A 22,597-nucleotide genomic window follows, 5' to 3' on the forward strand; every position below is an offset into this window, starting at 1 on the left:
CTGTTCCTCTTTAATTTCTGCTCGATTTCAGCTCAGTCGGCATGGCAGCTGCAAATCTGAGCTTTGATATTTTGGACAAGGAAAGTGATATGTGTTTCAAAGAGTCTGTGGATTATTTGAGGATGTTTTTAAACGATCAAAGTGGATACAATTGTAGATCCTTTCTATCTTTTCTATAAGTAATTTTTTTTAAATGTCCATATTACATTCTTGATGAGCCCCAAAAGTGACACAAAGCATTGTTTTTCGTTTGCATTGAACAATTCAACACTAAGCATATAAACACTGAAGCAATGCTGGAAGAAAATATGTTTCTTTAGGTTCCTTGGCACATGAGGTCACTGCTCATCTTGTGAGGCAGAAAAGGCCAACAGGTCAATAGGAGAACATGAGTCCACCATCTTCGGCACAAAGGCCAGGTTGGGCTTCAAAATCATCCTCACATTGCCCGGGAAGAGCTGAGCGCATGACTGGTGCATCGAGAACGCATAGATGTCACTGACCCGCTTAGCTGACACCAGAGCCAGTAACAAAACAGCCTTCAGAGAGGCAAACTTCAGGCCTGTCTCTCTGAGCGGTTCGAAAGGAGGTTGTTTAAGTCTCCCCAGAACCATAGCCAGATCTCTCTGTGGTACCAGTGGACATGGTGAGTAGCCTGCGCGCTCCCTTCATAAACCGGCAGATCCGTGGAAGCTGGCTTGCTGGTTTTTCCCCAAAGCCTACATGACAGGTGGCGATTGCAGCCAAATACACTTTCACAGAGGAAAAGGCTTCGCGCTTGTCAATCAGGTCCTGCAGGAATGACAAAATCAATCCCACCGGGCACTGAAAGGGGATGTGTCCTCTCTGGAGACACCAGAGGCAACAGCCAAACCTCCCTTAGAACATGTCCGTCTCTCCTGGCCGCCACTGGACCGTGCCGTGGCAGTGGAGAGACAGGGGCGTGGAGGGCCCACGAGTGCACGTACCTATGAAAGCCAAACAGGTGTAGCTGGGGGACGGGGAAGATCCAGCTGCTTCACCAGAAGAGAGCCATCTGCTGCGCTAAGCAGGCTGTGCCGGCAAAGCTGCAGCTGAGGGCGAAGGTTTCCCGGGCCAGCCGGACAAACCGCGTTGAGACGGCGAGGCGGGCCGAGGAGGCAATGGAGGCCACACACTGTGCAGCCTGGGCCGGAGTGATGAATGCGTCATCTTCCTCATCCTCTCCTGACACAAGGAGGTCAGAGGAGATAGCAGCCAGGTCGAGCTGGAAGCCCCAGCTGAAACCGTGGGCCGCCGTAGTGTCCATCAGGATGTCTGCCTCTTCTCTCGTTGTGACGGGAGTGCTGTGACGAGGAAGGAAGGGGACCTGCTCAAACAGGCTAGCTTGATGCGCTAACCTCTTGCTGAGGCTCTTGGTGGTGAACGTTGCACTGTGCCGACAAGAGCCGGAACATTGACCGCCAACCGGGCATGTTCCAGCACCAGACAACTCGAGCAGACGTGGTGTGCGTCTTTGCTTGAGGTTTTATTGCCACATTGGCAAAGGCGTGCCTCAGAGCCTCCAAGCCCGTCAGTGAGAGAGGGCCTTGGCCTCTATTTTCACATTGACTTAGGTAGGGAGAACAGGTGGATAGCTTGATGCTACCATGTGGCGGCTAGCAGGTGTGCTCGTCGTGATGCGGACCAACATGCATCGGACCGTTGAAGGACGTCGAGGGGAGTGTTGGATCTGAGCAGGCAGCTAGTGTGCTACCGAAGACTGTGGTGTGGCGACGAGTGTAGAGACAGGCCATCCACTAGTGTGTGAACGCCCGCAAGGAGGACCAACGTGCACCGGACCACCAGAGGCATCGAGGGCAGTGTTGGGCTTGAGCCGACAGCTGTGAGCTGGCGTCTGGAAGCTCAGGACCGTGGTGTGGTGTTGAGCGGAACTGGGCAGTCGACTGGTGTGCGAGCACCCGCGAGTTGGGTCAACGCGCGCCACACCAACAGGGACGCGGGGGCAGTGTTGAAAACCGAGCTGTCAGCTGGCCTGCTAAGGCCCGGAGGTTTAAGATTGTGGTGTGGCGTCGAACCAAAGTGGAGGAAAAGTAAGCGCTGGATGCTTTTGACCTGGTGTGGTCCACAAAAAAGCAAGTGCGTCCAAAATACTATCAGCGTTCGTCAACGGAGGCTGAGAAAGATCCGCCTTTGGACAGTTGAGCTGGTAGGAAAGACGCGAGATATGCTTAAGAATGAGAAGAGGTGTTTAACTGATGTGTGTTTGCCTCCTCCTCTTATAGGAGGTGGAAGTGGCCCTGGCGGGGGAACACATTTCACCAGCCAATCAGAATTGGCAGATTGAGAAAAATGCTTCTGAGGGTTGCAGATGGAGTTTGTATCACATAGCGAGACATCTCACAAAATATTATGAGATAGAATTTAACTTATTACGTATACAGCCAAAATCTGGAATAATCATTATGCCACAGTTTGTCAAACATGTCGACCTCCACAAGTATGCATTTAAAGTGTTTTTTTGTTGCTGTTTTTTTTTTTTTTTTTTTTTTTACAGCAAATGCAGCTTCTGAATCACCTACTAGTAAAATGTTACTCATATTAGTCTTTCAGATGAGCTCTTTTTGTCATTTGGAATAAGTATCACTCATTTTTTCTCGTGCTCCCAGTTTTTTAATGTGTGACTTTTTTCCCCTGTGCTTTATTTTTTATTCCAGGTTAATTTTGTACTTTGAATATAGTTTTGAATTTTCATTAAAACTGGTTGACTTTGGCAGCCTTACTCTTCCCTCTGCCTAATCTCTCTACACGTGAGTTTACCACTTTAACACCTTAAATCTCTTGGTAATTCTCACTTTGTGAACAAGGCAAAGATCCCTTTTTTCCTGAAGCTTTGGGATCCTCCTTTGCTGAAGGGTCGCATAGCCATTGAGGAATGGTTTGATGAAAGGCATCCAAGAGTAGAAGAGGGAAGGAAGAGAACAGAGAACACCTCAAAAACAGAAAAATCCATTTAGCAGCAAAAACAATCCTTCCTCTCAAGAACTCGGTGAATGAGCCACTTCAGCCGTCCGAGGAAGCCCCAACGAGGGCAGGATGTTCCTCTCAGAACACACTCGAGACGGGCAGGGGTCCAGAAACCCCAAGATACAGACCCTACTCTCTCTTCCTGTCAGCATCTCGCTTGGCCCTCCCACCCTGGACGAGTGGTCGGGCCGCCCTGCTCGCTCCAAGCTGTCCTCAGCAAATACAGACAGACTCCAACCTTTAAGGAGCTGTCGAGGCGCAATGAGAGGCCGATTTGTTCTCCATGAGGGAGCGTAAACAGGAACCTCATGCTAAAATATCTGCTTCCGCATTTCTGGCAATATTTTAGAGAGGAATACTAGTGTGATTCAAGTTGGGATGTTTACGTTCCCTCCCTTCATCCAGTACACAAACAGCGTTTTAACATTTAAGCAAACAAAAGGCTATTTTAAAGTCTGTGTGGGCCATTTGTAAAGCCCAAACAAAGAGGTCCTCATAGTTTCCTTCCTTCTACACCAGAATTCAGATAAGGTCGGACTTTTAGTCAATGTGACACGTACATCCATCATCATATCAGAGTATAGTTGATGAATGTTTGTATTACAAGTTTCAACCATGTTCACAGCAACAAGGGTTATTCAGGTTTTTAACTGTAATCCTGTCTTTTGTTCTCTCGAACAGTTTGGCTTCGTAAAAACTCTTTAAATTTAAGTCTCTGTATTGGTTCCTGTAGTTTAATTCCAGCTCTATTGAAAGAACCAGTGTAGTAATTCAAGTTCTGTTGGGTAAAAGTGGAGCAGCGACGTTCCCTCTGAATGTCTCAGCACTATGGGATGCAGAGCTTTCAGTTGCTCTGCTCCCCAACTCTGGAACTCACTCCCACCAGACATCAGGAACATTAGCTGGGTTTCCATTACAGATCGCAAAAATAAAAGCAATGTTTCTAAATGTCAAGAAAGTATAATTGCGCTTTGAACGTGTTTCCATTGAACATTGTAACTCCTGTGAATTCTCATCCCGCGAGACCACCACAGGAAGATGTACACTCAGAACCACCTTATAACACTCTGTATTCCTTTGTTGTTTCACGTCTAATGTGGCAGTAATAATTTCATTTACTAAGTGTAATGCTAAGAAATCTCCTCTTCTGTTTACACGTAGCACACCGTGTTTTATCAGAGAGAAGTGATCATGTGACCAGGTAACTCATGTCATGTGACCATGTACGTCACTTTCTGTGACAGACATGTATTTGTGGAAAAAGTGTTTCCATAGCGTTTTTGAGACACATTTCAAACATCTGAAATTCCCCTCATGAAAGCGTAAAAGCCTTTTAGCGATATTTGAGTGCTTTTTTTCAAATTCAGATATTGCCATTACCAGTTGTTTTTAGTGCCAATTAGATTTTTCACATTTTCAAGGGTAATGGAAACATAGCTATTCACTCTTTACCGCTCTTCAAATTGAAACTAAAAACTCATCTGTTCCAAGCTGCATACTCTGTAAATTTCACGGCTTACATTGTGTGCCTTCATTTTCTTGATTTTCACTTACAGTCTGTAAAGTTTCCTTGAGTGTTGAGAAAGGTGCTTTTAAATAAAATGTCTTATTACCAGCACAGGGCTGGTAGTGAAGCACTGCTGTTTCATCTGATTACCAGTTACTGAGTTTGGCTGAGAAGAACTTACCAGTCTGCCAGGTCAACTTCCTGTGTGGACCTTTTTTTTTTTTTAAAGGTTGTCATTATGATAACCGCACACTGTAGCTGTTTGGTTCTAGTTTCAGATTGGCTTGAATTATCAGTCTGGCAGTGGCACTTTAAGGAAAAGTCTTGTTTTATTTTTTTTATATGCAGTTTGAAACTTGAAAAGCTAATATAGCGTTCAAATTCAAATGAATTTCAATCTAATGAACATGTTAATAATAATAATCCAATATGGTACATTGTATTGTGGACTCAGTGCATCATCCCACCTGTAGTAATAACCTCCATTTTTAGGTTTTAATAAAGGTTGTGTACCAGACAAAGTTAGAGGACCAAGATGTGAACTTTTCCCTACTTTTATTCATACAAACCTATGAAAAAAGGCCAGTTTCATGTGCAACAAATACATGAATCAACAACTTTGGCGAGAACAAAGCTTACATGAGCAGGTTGTTTGATTGGCTTTCATTTGTAATAAAAAACTGTTTTTCTGCAGAAACCCATCCGTTTGCTGTGATACAGACAACAAATGATAAGAAAAACTATGTCTTTTAAAAGTCTCGGATGCTGTAGGTACAGTATTTCTCTCCATTCGGGTCTTCTGACTTAAATGAGTAGAACACTGATGAATAAAAATACTCTCGCCATAGGGAAAGCTTTTACCCAGCATGGAAGAATAAATAAACACCATCTCGCCTCCACACAAGTGCCTTTTTGTCCGTCTGTCAGGAAATAAAACAACTAATTGCTTCAACTAAAAACTACACTTAAATGCTTTTCAAACTGCAACCGTATACATTCAAAATGTGATCGATTATTTCAGGCACTTCAAAGACCAAAAGTGTACTATTGGAAAAGTAACGTTAACAAAGGGGTGTGGGGTTCATGATCAGTTTGAAATTTAATAAATCTAGCGATGTAACAGAAGTTATATACTAAGGAAACGTCTCTTCGATGCATCACGATGCAAACAATTGGATCTCCTGCCTATTATATCATATTAACATTTGTGTTATATATAAAGATTCACTCGAATGTGACTACAAGTGCAATTCCTTTTGGTACAGTCACAACAAATCCAAAGTAAATCCTAAAAAGCTTTAACAATAATTAGTTTGAATTTCATCCAATCAGTGGGTGATTTATAGGGAGGAGCAGAACATTGTGTTAAATAAGCCAATCAGTATCACGCCCTATGTGGGAAGTGAAGAAATACTGGTAAATAAAATTTTGATTTAAGGTAAAGGCAATAAATCTGTTTTGTTAACTTTTTTTTTTTTATGTTCGTGCTGCATGGTGATGCATCCAAGAAAAACAGACAATCAACCTCCTGAGACGATTAAAAATATATTTGTGACACTTGGAGCTTTCCCCTCAAAAACACTGAGAAAATACTTAGAAAAGGAGATATGAAGAAAAACAAGCTGCCATTGTTTGTTTTTAGCAAAATGGTCATTTTTTTTCTTTTTTGAACACAAATTCAGCTGACAAATGTAGAAAATGTAGCCATTTCTGTTAGAAAAGTATTGCCGTTTCTGCTATTAAATTAAGGTGATTCTGCTAACAAAATTAACTAACTCCACTAACAAAATTAGGTAATTTTGCTAAGAAATGTATCTATTTTTTCCAATTATGCTAACAAATTTAAGTAATATACTAATTCTCCTAAAAATATTTAGCAATTTCCACTTAGCAATTTTTGCCAATTCTGCCAATTCCAGTGAGAGATTTAGTTCATTTCATTATATTTGCAAACACTTTTTGCTAATGTCAATAACTTGCTGAAAACAGCCTCTGTAAACATAACACAAAGACTTTTTGCTTCACAGGGAAGGTTGTTCGCATTAATGAAAGTAACACCAGCAATGAATTGATAGCGTTTTAAGATCTACAGAACTCTGTAAACTGGACCTTTAAGACTAATTTGGCACTTTTCCTCCGCTAACAAAGTGATATAATAATACTGTACATACATTTCTGTGTGTGGCCGTGCGAGCTGGCCACGCCTTCATTTTAGCATCAACACAAAACAGCAGCGAAAACCTCTCATATGTTTGGGCAAGACATACACACAACAGCCTTGTGATCACTTCATGCAGATGCAATCACGACGCGTAGCCGTCATATTACTTTTAAGGGATTAAAAGCCAAAGCCTTCAGACTTCTGTTAAATTAATGGTATTGCTTTCCACAATATTTGATTTAATGTAATAATAAATACAAAAAAAAAAAAAAAAGTATCAACTGATCCGTGATGTTTTGTTCCAATATTGAAGTTGTAGGTTCATTAAAAACTGTTTGGTTTATTCTTGCTTTTTATTTTTTATTCTTACCTTCCAAAAGCATGATAGGACGTGCAGTTCTTCACGAAAGCAATTTCATTGTTCCTATCCTATTTTCTTTGCACAATTAAATCTGGGTGTTAAAAGCATGCTGGGAAATGTAGTCATTTACAAAAGTTTTTGTCAGCATTCCTGATAACTTTGATTTTGAGCAATTTTTGGTGCCTTTCTGGGGATGGTCTTAAGAGATAAATGGATGAGCTTTGCCATTTTACCTTCTAAAAGCATGCTGGGATATGTAGTCCTTATTAAATTACAGAATGAAAAAACAGCAGTTTGGGCTCCCTAAACAGATTTAAGCACAACTGCTTTTAGACTTTTAGACTTAAACTTCCTGAGAATATTGATCCATTTCATTTATTTTGTTAAATTTGAAGAATAATTATTTTTTATTGAAGCTTGTCAACACGAGTTTGTGCTAGACTCATGCACAAACTTGTGTTTCCTTTTTGGTTATAAAACTAAAACTGTCTGGAAAAGACTACAGCTTAAGCTTTGACTGAAAAAGATGATATTTCAGCTTTTCCAGAAGTATTCTTATGTGTTTCTGTTATAGCAACAACAAAAAAAAAAAAATTAAGCTGCGACTTAATCTTTGATGGCAGCGCAGCTAAACATTGAGTAATAAAGTTGTCCGAAGGCTTTGCATCTTTCACAGCTACATGTTGATGATTCAGTCGTAATATTAGGTCTAAAAACGCTAGTTGGATCTCTCAATCCAATGTATCTTAAAAAATAACAAACCACGTTCGTGTTTCTCGTACATTCTGCATTTTCGTAGCTGTAAACAAAAAAAATGGATGAACACACAGGAGGCTGCCGGTCTGCGAACACATCACCGTTTTGTTGTAAAATAAGTTAGGAAAAAGAAATAAAAAATCTTTGTGTACAGTACTAAAATCTACTCTAGACCTCTCAAACTTAGGAACCACATGTTAAGTATATAAATATCTTTACAAATATACAGTTAATTATTCAAATAAACCTTTTTTTCAGGATCACTTTGAAGGATTAAGTGTTTTACACGTTCTTAACAGTGTTTTCTTGATTGCAATACTTCCATCCGCAAACAAAATAAAAAAAAAAAACAAAACTTTTTTTTTAGGTAGCTGGGCCAATATGATACATATTTGCATTTGTGTATTTACAATAAATCATTTTCTAAATACAAAAAAAAAAAGAAAAAAACTCTCACAATGCGACCCAATCTTTGATCATCGAAACACAAACTCACACACTTCCGTTGTCCAATCATCGAGCAGATTCATGATTTGCTGGCATCTTGTCGACAGACTGAAATCACTGTAGTTATCCAAAGAACGAGAGGCTTTTAAAAAGTGCTGGAAGTTTCCAACAACTAGTCCCTCCTCAATGCCCTTCATGTTCTCCTAAAACCCAGACTCTGGAGGTTTTTGATTCCCACTAGGCACGGAATGGTTTTCACCTCACAGATAGTAAGAAAAAGACTGGCCTGAGTATAAAAATATATCTCATCTCTGACGATCCCAACAAAAATAATCCTTCAATGTTCGAGGAGTCTCTGAGGACGAGGAGGAGAAGACGAGCGGATGAAGGAGGATCGAAGCGCTGTTGGGAGTATTGCATGGCGAGGTTTTGTTTTCTGTGTGACAAGTTCTTCTTTTGCTCAGATTTTGAATGTCCGATCACTCCTTTAAGGAACTCTTATGTCCGGATCACTCCATTACTGGTGGGGAGCGGTTTGGGAAGACAGGGCTCGTCTGGGAGCGAGTCGTGGGCAAACACTGAGTCGTCTCCGGATGAGCAGGTGCTGTTGGAGTCCGGACAGGTGGGTGAGTACTGCTCGAAGGGGACGGAGAGGTCCAGGTACTCCTGAGAGACAGAGGTAAAGGATTTCAGTAAGCTAATCAAAGTGACATCTAAGAAAAGGCTTTGATGTCAGTCAGCTACCACCTTTCTCAGCAATAATGGCAAATTTGGGGCGATAAAAGTGATAGTCTTAACGTTGTATCAGTGGCTATACTTGACCTTGAACAGAGCTAGCATTATTGTCTCCAAGTGGTTGTAAACAATGTAAATGATTGGGTGTGTTGGAGCAGAAACAGATATAGATGATATAGTAAGATCCCCGTGGTATAGAAGCACTGAAATATAATTACTACAAGTGATTTTGGAGATTTATATATGATTTAATTTACTTGCTCATTCATTTATTTACATATTTAATTAATCATTTTTAATTTACACCCTTATTTGTCTATTTAATTTACCAATTTGTGTATTTTATTAATTTACTTACTCGCACATTTTTTCCATTTACTATTATTTGTAAATTTTTGCTTTACTAATTCATTGACTTAAGAATGTACCCATTTACTCATTGCATTTTAAATTTCGGTTTCATGATTGGCGTCTGTGATGTCACATTATGTAAATTAGATGAGTACATTTATGACCATCACAAACTTTTTTGTCCTCATGCACATTTCTCTATTTACAGTAATTTACGTCGGACCATTTTGAAGCTCCAGCCTTTTAAAAACCTTATACTGTATACAGTAAAAACTGGTGTCTCAGGCGTTAACAGATGATGCTTTATGGAGGGGAGGCTTACATCAGTGGATGTCATGGATAAAACCCGGTCGTGATCTTCTACCAACTGTCTGAAGGTCGGCCTCTGAGACGGCACAGCGCTCCAGCATTCCCTCATGATGATGTACCTGCAATGGGAAAGTCAGGGCTCAGTTTTCACTATATTCTCTGGTTGTTTCCAATTGTTTAGCACCAAATTCACAGAACAGAGCCATCCAGCTTGCTGAAAATGGAGTGAGGTTGTTAGACTTACAGCTCATTAGTGCAGTTTGCAGGTCTGTCCATGCGGTGCCCTTCTTTCAGCAGTTTAAAGAGTTCCTCTACAGGGATCCCTGGATACGGAGAACCTCCCAGTGTGAAGATCTCCCACAGCAAAACTCCATAGGACCACCTGAACACACACGATGCATGCATGTCAAACATGGACAGTGTTCGCCTGTACTATTGTGCCTATAGAATGGCACTGCATCAAAACCTGGTTGAGTGAAGATCCTTCAAATGAACAATGATGTAACTAAATTGTACTTGTGTTAATCAGTTCAACTAAACTGTCTTAGATTCATGTTCTCTGCCATGTCCAGTATCTTTTCAATCTTTTGGAGCCACAGTCACCAAAACAATGTACAAAGTAAGACATTAACGAAGAGCTGTGCTTTCTACTGCCACCTATTGATATGGAGCAGGATTTAGTCCATTTGTCAACCCTAGATCATGATCACCTGTGCTTGAAACGAAATGTTTAATTAGTCATTGTGGCCTGTGTCTGAATTTCTTATTAAACACACTTATTCATACAACCATTTTGTCTTTTCTCGACTAATCTTGAATCGTCTTGCAATGTCTCATAATGCCTTGTTTCGTCTTGTTTAGCCTCGAATCGTTTCGTCTAGCTTCTACATGTCAAACCTTGAAATTACATGTCATAAAATATTTGGCAGTACATCCAACTGGCCTCATAACTATTCTTTTCAAATGTGTGAAAAACATTTAAGGAAAAATAAGCCTTTTGTGTGGATAGAAAAAGGTTTACATCTTTAAGTTCAGCTCCTGCAAAATGGGATCAAGAACAAAAGTGTTGCCCTGATATTTTTGCCGGCGTATATCATGGTAATTGGGAAAGGTTGGCAGCTATGATGATGAAAACAAATTGTTGTCTCACAGCTCTAAGCAGTCGGTCAGAGGAAAGTCTTTCTACCTTGGAAATCGATCGATCTGTAAGGGAGCCATACTCATTTTAAATAATAGAAATTTAAAATACACTCTCTATCACTAGATTGAGTGAAGTTACTATTACCTCGGACAGGAGGTCAATATTTGTGAAAATCACAATTTTTTTTCCTGAAACCAAAGTAAAGATGGATTGTTCTCCAGCAGAGAACTGAGACCAGTGTTTCTCCGATAATATTGAGATGAAGTCAAATAATGTTCTGTAAAATAAAAAGCAATTGTCAATTTTTTCATCATCTCTGAATTTATTTTTTATCTTTTTTTTTACAAGTCCTTTTTGCTAGTTTCAAATATTGGTTAGGCTTTGTGAACTTCCCACTCACTTATGGTCTTCTATATCTTCTTCACAGTCCTATTCCTCAACAATCTTTGCCATTGTAACAATCACTTGCTTCTAGTCTTTCATCTTCTGTTTTGCTGTATATTACTTGTGTTTTATTTCCCACACGTTTTTGTCTTTGTGGTTTTTCTTCTACATCTTAGTCTTCAATGCCAACAACCATAGTTTACCACCGCAGCATTATCTTCATCCTAGTCTTTGTGGTTGTCTTTTCTAGTCTTGTTCTACCTTATTTTAAACACTATTGTGGGCTTTTCTACTGATTTTATTGGTGAATTCTAGAGATGTAATGATTCACTCAACTCCCGATACAATTGGATTCACGATACTGGGTTCACAATACGATTCTCTCACGATTTATTTTACAAAATGGGACTGTAGACAAATGACTGAAAAATATTCCTTTATTTTTTTTTAGGGAAAAAAACTATAAAAAAACTGTACTGTTTTCCTTTTGTTTTTCATTGTTAAAAGAATCCCTTGATAAACTATTCAAAACAATGCAATTTAACTAAAAATAAATCTTGAATGAAATAAATAAAGGAATAATACAAATGAAGAAGAAGCCTATTAATTTAAATTCTGGTTATATAGTAAACAATGCAAAACTGCATAATAGTTATTTTTATTTTTAAAAGTGCAACTGAAAATGTATTTTGTGCCTTAACAATTGGACTTAAAAAAAAAAAACAAAAAAAAAACAGTCATTGCACTGTATTTAGGTCAGATATTTGTTTGGACCAGCAGAGGGCGCTGGTAGCTCAGTGGTCGGTTGGCATGCAGATATCTTGCAGTGAAGAAGAGATGCTATGCTAGCAGACACAGCTAATAGAAAAACGTGACTTTTACAGATATTCACGCAATAGTACAGATATTCTTTCGGTGCTAAAGGGGTAAGGAATCATTTATGAACATGTTTATGAGTAGAAGGCGGCCAGAAAGAAAGTATTAGCAGATTCCGCCCGCCGCCAACACTTCTGGATCGATGTGAACAGTGATACCTATGAATCGATTTTTAACTGCCTTACGATTAATCGTTACATCCCTAGTGAATTCACATTCAAAAATCTATTTAGAACAATTTGTCCCCTGAGGGCAGTGTTGATATCGTAGTGACTATCTACGGCTTTTACTAGCTACTTCGCCTGTGTAAGAGCTTTGTGTGTTTTTGTTAACGCTTCCTACTCTCTTTGTGCATTTTTGTTATTTTGTATATTTTTTGGTAATTTCTGTGCATTTTTTTTAATTATTATTTTGTATTTTTGTTGTCCTATTTTATACTTTTGTAACATTTTATTGTTTGATGTTGTTTTGTGTATTTTCCTGTTATTTTGGGTGTTTACTGTCGGGGTTGCTCATGTCTGTCCTAATCTTTGTGTTCATCTTTAATTTTCTAATGTCCTTTCTTCTGGTCTTGATTGGTAGATGATCAACAGTTGACTGCCTGCATATTGTCATTATTTTATACTAAAGAAGGAAAATAACTTCCTAATCCTAAAAATAGTGCTGTCTCCACCAAAATTGTTTGACAATGTCTGTAATTTGGAAACGAGCTGCAAATTTCAATGCATTTGTAACTTTTAAAGATGTAAACTTGTGGTTTTTTTGTCATGTTTTCCGCCACTTTGTGTCTTTGATGTGGAAACACTTGAAAGCAGGCATCGCAATTTTCTGCTTTGAAGGCACAACCTTCAAATGAGCACGCGCATACTTATCTGCAGTCATTGTGTCTCCGCGGTGCGTAAACTCCCCGCTTATTACCAGAGACGGCTGGAAAAGCTTATTACAGCGTATTTACATTTATATCTAACACACGGCTGTACACCCAGCTATCCTCGCAGCTTCTCCACTTAGCGTGAGTGAAGTGCTGGATTATTGGTAAAGGGATAGAAATAAGGGAAAGTAATCAGATAATGAGAAGAGTATTAACCCTGCGTAGTGTTGTTTGGCTGATGTGAATCAGAAAGAGATCCCCCCCCCCTCCTCCTCCACTTCCTCAGCAGATCAAATCTAATTAGCCACGCTGGGGTCAGGAGAAGGAAAACAGTGTCTACTGACCCAGAAAGTGGAGTGTGGTGAAGGAAACCGACGCATGAAAGAGAAATACTGTAAAAGTTCATTTCAATCTGTGGAAACAACTCCTAGTTCTTATCATGGCCAAGATGTCACAGAATAATATGTTAGGGGTCAGACCGGGATGCTCAAAACCAATAAGCAGTATATGCTGGGGCAGATGTCCTATAAATACACAAAGTATTCATATATTGAATAAATGAAATCATATATAACCTACACATAACTGTAATACTCAGCACTGCCAGATGATGTTTCACAGCCTTGTGGTTGTAAAAGCTTAAAATGAATCATTGAAACAAATATAGCTACAACTTTCTTACACTCTTCTTCTTCTACATCATAAAACATACCTTCTGAATGTCATAATTCCTGAGGAATATCAGCGCTAAAGATGGTAGGTTGAAGGAAAACAATACCCCAAAGTACATAATGTATTTTTGCCAGTAATTCTGTAGCAAGCTATACCTACCAGCATAAAATGTTTTTTGATCAGCGGCTGGCTTATAATAGAAGCTGACATAATAGCCACGAGGCACTTAAAAACGTCATTATGTCAAAAAGTAACGGAAGAACTAAGAGGTGGAGAGTTTACTGTTGTAGACCATTTTACTGTTCTGCAATGGCATTAGAATAAGCTACAATACAGGACGGTATTAGTTCCTGGAGCTGAACCAGCCATATGTATGCAGAGATCTAAAACCGATTTAAATTTTTTTTATTCTTATCTACAAGTTGAAAAAGGTATTTGTGGGTTTTGTTTGACTTTTCTTTGACTGTCTAGTTTTGCGGTGAAACGCGACTAGCGCGTGAAACCGGTGCTAGATAATGAGTGACTTCTGAGCACAAGCAGCTAACATTCAGACTCTGTCACGGACTAACATGGGACATCAGTTGATTTAAGACATCACGAGATTCACTCATGCCCAGTTTTAAATGCATTTTCTTCTATGACAGCCCAATGTCACTTAATGAACAACTCTTTGGAGGTATAGCAAACTAGTCAAAACTCAATGGCACAAGTTACGCTGCAGTCCGCCACTGAGGGGACAATGTAAACCCACAGAACCAGTGAACAACAGCCCAGCACAAAGTATTAAGTATTTATTTAACCCAACAGACAGGATTTCCTGAATTTAGGAGAAAATGATTATTGTGCAGGTTTCAGTCGACGTTTTAGAAGCTCTTAATACGTTTTCCTTTTGGTGCAAATTGTAAATGAGTAATTCTGCATCATCACATTTTTTAAAAAGCTCATTAATGCTTGAATCAGCCCATTTATTTGCCACTGCCTTCAATCTGTGATTAATAACTGTATTTTATCAGCAGTCTGCACTATTTTTATGACATTTTATTCTTAAATCACAACATCTTTAATTACTACAGTTGACTTCAAGTCAAGTGGCCACCAAGGACATATTTTGCAACCAATGGTCAACGTTAAAGGATGAGATTAAAGTGCTGAATTTATCCAGACTAAAGGTCAAACTTGGCAGTGGGTGTTAATAATAATAATAACAATAACAATAACTATAATAATAACAATAATAATAATAACAATAATAATAAGAGATCTCTTAGCAAAGGCAGGGCTTGCTTGTTAGCTGATCAAATAGGGTAGGTTTAGTCTCCTCTGTTAGATTTGTCCCAGAGGAGAGGGTATTTGTTTCTGACAAGCCTAGAAGGTGTCAGCGTATAAAAAGAGCAGCAAATAAATCTTCTAGCACCTCTGTGGTGACGCACACGCCCGTTTCAAACTGGGAACCAGAGAGAGGTGTGATCCAAAAACTCTAAACATGCACACCGGGGAATTTAAGCATCGGCTCGGGTTCAGAGAATAAATGCAGAAAGGAAAGTTTGTGCTATACTTTGTCATTTTTTTTCTTCTTCTGTATGGTTTTCAAAATAAAATGACATTTCAATGACAAAATGCCTATTGGTTTAGCTGCATTGTTATTATTGGTTATTTACTTTTTATAAAGGGCTCAAATCTTAGTATCCAACGTCTGAACATGGATCAAGAAGAGATCCTGAACAGGTATTTGGTGCCGTCCTCTGATCGAGAGGTTGGGGGTTCGATCCCGGTCTATACCGGTCTATGTGTTGAAGTGTCCTTGGGCAAGACACTGAACCCCAAGTTGCTCCCAGTGGTTGACTAGCGCCTTGCATGGAGCTCTGTCCCATTGGTGTGTAAATGTGAATGAACTGATATGTTAAGCACTTTGTGACCTCTGTCTGTAAAAGGTGCTATAGAAATTAACATTACTTACATTAAAAACTCTCAAAATATTCTTTTTTTAAAAAGCGGCTTATTATAAATTCAATGTTACAAATCAAAACTATGTAAATATGCAAGATTTTATTTTAATCCTTGGACTGTCAATAAAAAAAAATGTGCTACACGAGAAAGCACATTTTTTTTCTCCAAAGCACAGCTTTTTAATATTATGAAAGATAATTTTAAAAGAAAAAAAAAAGTAAAGCCAGTGACCAAGCGAGCAGACTGGCACTGTTGAATATTGACTAGTTGTCTAAAACTTCCATAAAGTAATTTACAGTAACATTCTGAAATACTGTTCAGCTGGTGCCTCGTTTTAACTAGTGTGAGTTTTGGCTGGTTTGGTCAGAAGCCAGTCATCAGTTAAAATGGGCAACAAATTCACCAAAACCCCAGGGAAGCTTAAACCAGCTCCTCGTGTTTAAACGCAAAAATTCAGTCATAATTATGAGCTTTTTCAGCCATTAGGCTATTACAGTTTAAAACAAGTCGATTATACAGAATCATTACATAGATCATTAATTTAACACAAACAGATCTATAGGGAAGCAGCCTATGATATACTACATTAAATTCCTGTCCTGTCACACATATTAAAGTCAGCAGTAAACATTTGGACTGCTGAATGGAAAGTTTGGGGTTATTTTTAGCAGTTTTTCTTTTACTGTGGCTTTAGGAAGGTGTCTGATAGGCTTGTAGTAGCCTGCTGTAAATGTTTACAGAGCTCGTTCCTTGAAAAACCATCAGAGGTCAGAAGTCGGAGTCCCTCAGGGCGTGTGAGAGTAAACTGAGCCACTACTGTATGATCAGAGGTGGAGAAGGGTTGGCGGGAGAGTCAGCTCTGTAATCCAGACCTGCTGAAATAACACGGTGCGCTGATTCTGCCCTCGGCCCGTTCCCAACTCTATGTTCCCAGCCTGTGTTTGGTTTGGACCGTGGAGCTGAGGATGAAGCGTCTGGTCGAGGAAGGCCAAGACGAGGGCAAAGCTCCGTCAGGGGGGTTGACTTTGTGGTTCATGCCTGTACTCAGGAGGTGGTAGAATTCCCCACAACAGGGGTGCCCAAGTCCAGTCATGGAGAGCCCCTGTTCTGCATGTTTTGGATACTACCCTGGTCCACCACTTCTGATTTTAAAGGGTAGGTCTTTATCTGAAACATGAAGGACAGGCCCCTTCCCTGATAAAACACTTGTAGAGTGATCACCAATAAGAGCACGTGTCACCTTTCTTCCCCTACAATAACGCAAGTATTACCAGTGTGTTATAGTGAACCATGTAGCTACGATAGGACTGTACAGCATGTAGTAATTTATGATTCGACAGAAAAAGACTTCTGTACCTGTATGGTGTTATTGTTGCCCCAATTTGAGTCCAATTTCACTACCCAGGGTACCCCAACATTTAGAATAGTTAGCGCTCACAGCCTCTATTTGTACATTTTCCATTTGCATTCTCACTTGTAATTCTTCTGTATATGCAATTTTTTCTAGTTATACTAGATTTGTTTCTGGTATTTTCACCAGGGAGTAAAATAAGTCTTTGAATCTTGACACATGGTTCTCAACCTAATGGTCATTTAAAGCCATGCTGTTTTGTCACACCTCTAGCCAGGGCTGATAATAATTTGAAAGTAATTTGTTTAAATCAAGTTATCTCAGCCATGTGCTTCCGTCTCTCCGCCAACACAGTGTGAGATTAAAGAACAAACAAACTGAGGAATGTGAATCTATGAAGGTCAGGATTACTGAGCCAGCGCTGTGGACAGTGAGCGGGAGATATTTGGAAAGAGAACGCCGTGATTCCATATTCACACGCCGGTTTAGGGAGTTTGATGCTAACGCGCTCGGTCATGATATTTCAACACCCGGATTCCTGCGTTTGTACAGCAGCTCCACATGAGCAAGCAGCTGGCATGCAGCGGTTAGCTTATGGAAACTCACACGTCGCTCTGGTGCGTGTAGACGCGGTCGAACAGTGCCTCCGGAGCCATCCACTTCACAGGCAGTCGGCCCTGAAAGAGAGGAAATAGACCTCAGGATCATCACAGACGGAAGAGTCGCTTGTTTTTTGACGTGTTGATTTTCTGTAAAGTCATTATTCTCTGATGAATGCTGGAGTAACGACGCTTTACAAAGTGTCGGTGCGAGTGAAGGACACCCACGTTCGTGGTCTTCTTGTAGTAGTCTATGTTGTGTACGTCTCTGGCAAGACCAAAGTCGGCGATCTTCATCACATTGTCGTCCGTCACAAGGACGTTCCTCGCTGCCAAGTCCCTGTGGATGCACTGTAGGACGGAGAACACACACGCACACACACAATGTCACACAAACACAAATACACACAGGATGCAGAAACATTTCTATTATTTCTTTCAGTCTTTCAGTTGACCCTCCGTGAGATCTCAGCATTCAGTTTATTCATTTTCAACTCTTTATGCACCAAACTTACAACACTGAAACAAAGCACGTAGCAAAACAAATCTGTTAATAACTTTAAAAATGTTGACAATCCTGTTGCCACTCTCTACTGCTCAACAGCGAGCACCTTCGGTTTCAATAAGAATAGTCTTGTCCTGAGTCTTCAGAGGTTGAGTGTCAAGTCAAGTCTCACGCAGGTCTCAGGTCCAGGTTTCTGTCTCTACCCCGCTGCATGTTATTCTGCAGACATTCTTTGCTGAACCAAACTTGAGCCATTTGTGGAGCTGAAGCGTCTCAATTGATTTCTGACCTTCTGCGATGCGAGGTACTCCATCCCTCGAGCCACCTGGTAGGCACAGGAAACCAGGTCTTTGAAGGTCAGCTGCTCGTCGGGAATCTTACACGTGTCAAATGAGTAGTCCATGCCCGGCGGGCGCCGCGCTCGCAGGTACTCCCTCAGGTTCCCTTTGGAGGCGTATTCCACCAGCACATAGAGCGGCCCTGCATGGGACACAGAGTCAAGTGTTGTCATGGAGATATTCATCGCTTTGAGCCGAGCACGAATCGTCGTCCCACTCACCGTCCTGAGTGCACGCTCCCAGAAGGTTGATGATGTTCTTATGTTTCCCAATCATCTTCATCATCTCCATTTCTGACACCAGGTCAGACAAATCTTTGTCGGTGGCATCATCTGAGACAACAGATTAAGAAGTGTTTACACAAAAAAAGAGATCGCTGCAGGACCTTAAAGTTATTTACTATAATGCAGAACGAGCTATCAAAATATATAGAGGAAAATGTTTTAAGAATGGTCAAAATTAAAAAAAAGTTACTCTAAATGAAAGAAAGATTCATGAAAAAATAAATAGAGAATGTAAAAACATATCAAAGTTAAAAAATACAAGAAAATAAAAATGTAAAAAAAAAAAACAACAACAACGATATGTGATTAAATTGTGACAAAAAAAGGAAAATTTGTGCATATAGTGGAGGCAATATTTAAATTACTGATTGTATAATACCAAGAGTTCAAATATGACAAACCAATAGGGTTGATTTACATTAAAGTCAAATCAATTAGTAAGCACCTTTATGTTAGTCAAAGTTATTAAGTGGGAAAACAGAAAACTCAATGCACAGGAAAGAATTATGGAGAATTTGGGAAAAAGGAACTTAAGGAGCCCACCTTTTAACATCTTCACAGCGACAGTTAGAGGCTTGTTGGGCTTTTCCTTGTCGATGCCGACAGCGTCTGCCATCACCACCTGTCCGAAGCAGCCTTCTCCCAGCGGTTTACCCAGAGTTAACCTGAAACAGAGCATGGACGTTAGGTCACACACTCCAGTCCAGTAGGTTGCAGCAATCCCACCAATTAAAACCATCAGTAGAGGAAGAAGATGCAAAAGTTGCCAAAAAATGGTAAATTGTCAAATCACATATTTCATGCTGTGTTTAAAGTGTACAATGACAAAACAGTAAAATATTCACCACAAAAATTTTGATATTTCTCAATTGGGGACAAAACAAACAAGACTGACAACCATTAAAGAAATGCACTAATTACAAAAGCTTCCTCTTCTTGTAATTCCTTACCTGGCTCGAGGAAACTCCCACTTAGGGTCAGAGGGCAGCTCTAGCTCAGAAACGTTAGCTAGCATGGGCCCGTCGCTGGACGACAGGCGTGCGATCCGGACCAGCGGCGTGTTGGAGTTCATGGAGGAGTTGGAATCCAAGGACACCTGCTTGGGTGCAAAGAGGAAACTGTTATCGTCTCTGGAGAGGTCCAGGAAACATGCGTTCAGGAAGGAGACAGAGGGAAAAGACTCCTAATTCCTTATGTACAGCTCAACAACTTTATTTAACTTTCTGAGAAATCCCAGCACATAAAAACAATCCTCTGTTGCTGCTGTTGAGTGCAGACTAGTTTTCCCAAAACCTTTGTGAAGATGTTCGCAGGTTAACCCTCAGCATTAAAGTCATCAGTGGCTCGAGTGATTTTTAAATTCTACTGGTGATCATGTTAACTGGTGACCCAGTCCGAGCGTTAGGTGGTTGTGCATGTGGTGTCAGTAATTTGTCAAAATGGACACCAGTTACGATGCTTTTAGCGGTCAATTCTCTGGGTCAATCTCATGTCATTACCTATCCAGTCACAAGTATTAAGTGGTTGAGTCTCAGGTTGAGTCAAATGTCTTTAAAGGTCAAGTCTCCAGTCTTTAGAGCTCGAGTCTCATGTTTTTAGAGGTTGTTAGATGTCATGTCCTGATCCAAGTTGAGTCTTACTTGTTTAGAGGTTAGATAGAATTGGGATTCAGCTAAAGACTCTGAGTCTCAAATCTTTAGAGGTCCAGCCTTAAGTTAAGTGTCATGTCTTGTTCTGATAGCTCTCAAGTTTGAATCTCAAGTCTTAAGAGGTCAAGTCTAATGTCAAGTCTCATGTACTTAGAGGTTGAGTCCAAGGTGAATAACAAAACTTTATGACGAGTCTCACCTCTTTAGTGCTAGAGTCTGAAGCAAGTAGTAGTTATGACGTGCACACAAGTGTAAGAGAACTGTAGCTGTAATTGGTTCCACTGCAAATATTTGGAGCTTTTACAGTCACCAGGCTACTAAAAAGCGTCCAGCAATGCCGAGCACTACAGTTTCATATGTGTAAGTTAGACCTCATTACTATGCATCTCACTGAATAGATAAATAACTATATAAACAATGTATATTAACAAATATGTTATTTATACATAAACATAAATGCATGTGTGCGTTTATTACTATCATTCATTTATTTTCAGTGATTAATTACAGGTTCTCAATCTGCTTTTGTTGTGCAGGAGAGGCTAAAATGTTGAAAGTTGCCAACTGCCGCACTAGGCTGAATGATTTCTGACAGCAGAGCAGACAGGAAGGAGCAGGAGGAAACAAAGACAAACGACGGAGGCCGGGGAGCTGGATGAGCGCACGGCTAGTGAGCGGCGAGGCGTGACGGACGTCTCTATCAACTAGCTCCTTCAGGTGCAGTCCTGAAACCTTCGGAAGCAGATACCTCAACTGAAGGAAAATCAGCAAAATACAGTAAAAAAAAAAAAAAAAAGAAAAGAAGCCCCACCACAGTTTCAGAGGCACGAGAAGTAATAACCAACAGAACATGCCAGAAGGTTTACGGGAGATTTACCCAGTTATGAAAAAAGAGAGAACAAGAGATTAGCTTTCCCGAAAACCAAAAAAAATCTTAGAAAAATGCAATAAGACCTTGGCCTGCTCTGCTTTTTAAGACCGTTTATATGAGGGCAGAAGAACAAGAGGCCACAATTAGAGGATGGCTTAGAAAATGAGAATATGGGGTTTCTATTCACTGAGGCAAGCTTGTAATGTAACAGGCAAAAAATGCCTCAAATCTATATTTCTAAAGTTAAAAAGTGGTTTTCCAGCTTTTAAGTAAAAGCCTGACTTACTAAAAATGTATCTGCTGTATTCTGGGAAGCACAAGCCTTCAATTATAAAGCTACAAGTCTGGAGTCTCTAAACAAGCACGCAGCAGCTTTTTGCAGCACAGCATGAGACCAGCAGGGCGAGGGCGGAGGATAGTCAGACCCATAATTGTGTGTTTACCTGCATCAGTTCAAATCTTTTCATCTGAAACATTGTACTTGATTTAGTCATTTAATGACTTTTGTCACTGGAGTTAACGTTGTGGATTTATACTTTAATGATAACTGACTTGACGTTTTAAATCTAAAATTAGATGAAAACTACAACACTGTTTTTATTGGCAGAGACTGGAAAAAAAATATTCTGGTGATTAAGCGAAGAACAACATTTAGTCTAAAACCAGTCCTGATTTTTCTCAGTCTTGTGCGTCGCCTCCTGTGAACGAGTCCTGCTGAAACTTTTTCAGGTCAAAGCTCTTGAAGAAGATACAAGAAGCTCCTTGGAGGAGAAGCAGCTGCTGCACTTCATGTTTGTCCCAAAACAGGTGGAGGGCAGAGTGTATGTTACAGCGTGAGTGAAATGTAAAACTAACACTGACAGTCACAGGAGGGCATAAATATCCCAGAGCTGAATTTGCTCCAAGATAAATGTGAACAAATGCCAGCATGTGATGCCTTCCAGCGTCATCGAAAAAGCAGATCTGTAGTAGATACATGTAAGACCGTTATGAACAAATACTTTAATACAGATGTATGAAGAATAGATCTGTTCCTGTCAAAGTGAAATGACTAAATGTACAAAATAACCTAATCAACTCGACCATTAAGGCATGTCTGAAATGCAGCTGTTTGACCTGACCAGGGCTTTTTCTGACATTCTGTGCAGCAGCTGTTTAATATTCCTTCCATTATTATTTAACCTCTAGTCACGTGAGGGATAAGGAAACTTTAAGATTAATCTTTGCGTTACACATATTGCAGATGATAAATGCACCTCCTTGCTCTAAAACAGAAGGAACTTCATACCAGCGGCCAGTCCAACATGTTTCGGTTAGCTTGGCATGTAGCGGCATTAGCTTATCAGGGTTCAAAAGGTCAAGGGGTGGGCACTATTTTATCAGGCAACATATCAGATTGACAGAATAAAGAGGCTTGTCATTGTAGGACTCATCACTTTAGCATGTAGATAACACATACATATGCCACTATTGTCT

General features: G+C 40.0%; 1 protein-coding gene across 10 annotated transcripts in view; it reads right to left on the reverse strand.

Moving 5' to 3' along the window:
• Window positions 1–5,051: 5,051 nt before the first annotated feature.
• Window positions 5,052–22,597, reverse strand: part of fgfr3 (fibroblast growth factor receptor 3) — an 81,941-nt gene continuing 64,395 nt past the window's right edge. For 9 of the 10 annotated variants that reach the window (XM_028437254.1, XM_028437252.1, XM_028437253.1 and 6 more), the window contains exons 10-18: window positions 19,552–19,700; window positions 19,145–19,266; window positions 18,539–18,649; window positions 18,269–18,459; window positions 17,703–17,825; window positions 17,482–17,552; window positions 9,878–10,015; window positions 9,647–9,752; window positions 5,052–8,904 (exon numbers count right to left, since the gene is read on the reverse strand). In XM_028437254.1, the coding sequence (XP_028293055.1) occupies window positions 8,737–8,904; window positions 9,647–9,752; window positions 9,878–10,015; window positions 17,482–17,552; window positions 17,703–17,825; window positions 18,269–18,459; window positions 18,539–18,649; window positions 19,145–19,266; window positions 19,552–19,700 (1,179 nt within the window). In that variant the 3' untranslated portion in view covers window positions 5,052–8,736. The remainder of the gene's footprint in view (window positions 8,905–9,646; window positions 9,753–9,877; window positions 10,016–17,481; window positions 17,553–17,702; window positions 17,826–18,268; window positions 18,460–18,538; window positions 18,650–19,144; window positions 19,267–19,551; window positions 19,701–22,597) is intronic. The other variant, XM_028437247.1, reaches the window with a different exon arrangement.

Source organism: Gouania willdenowi, chromosome 22 (assembly GCF_900634775.1).
Source record: "Gouania willdenowi chromosome 22, fGouWil2.1, whole genome shotgun sequence".
Taxonomy (NCBI): domain Eukaryota; kingdom Metazoa; phylum Chordata; class Actinopteri; order Blenniiformes; family Gobiesocidae; genus Gouania; species Gouania willdenowi.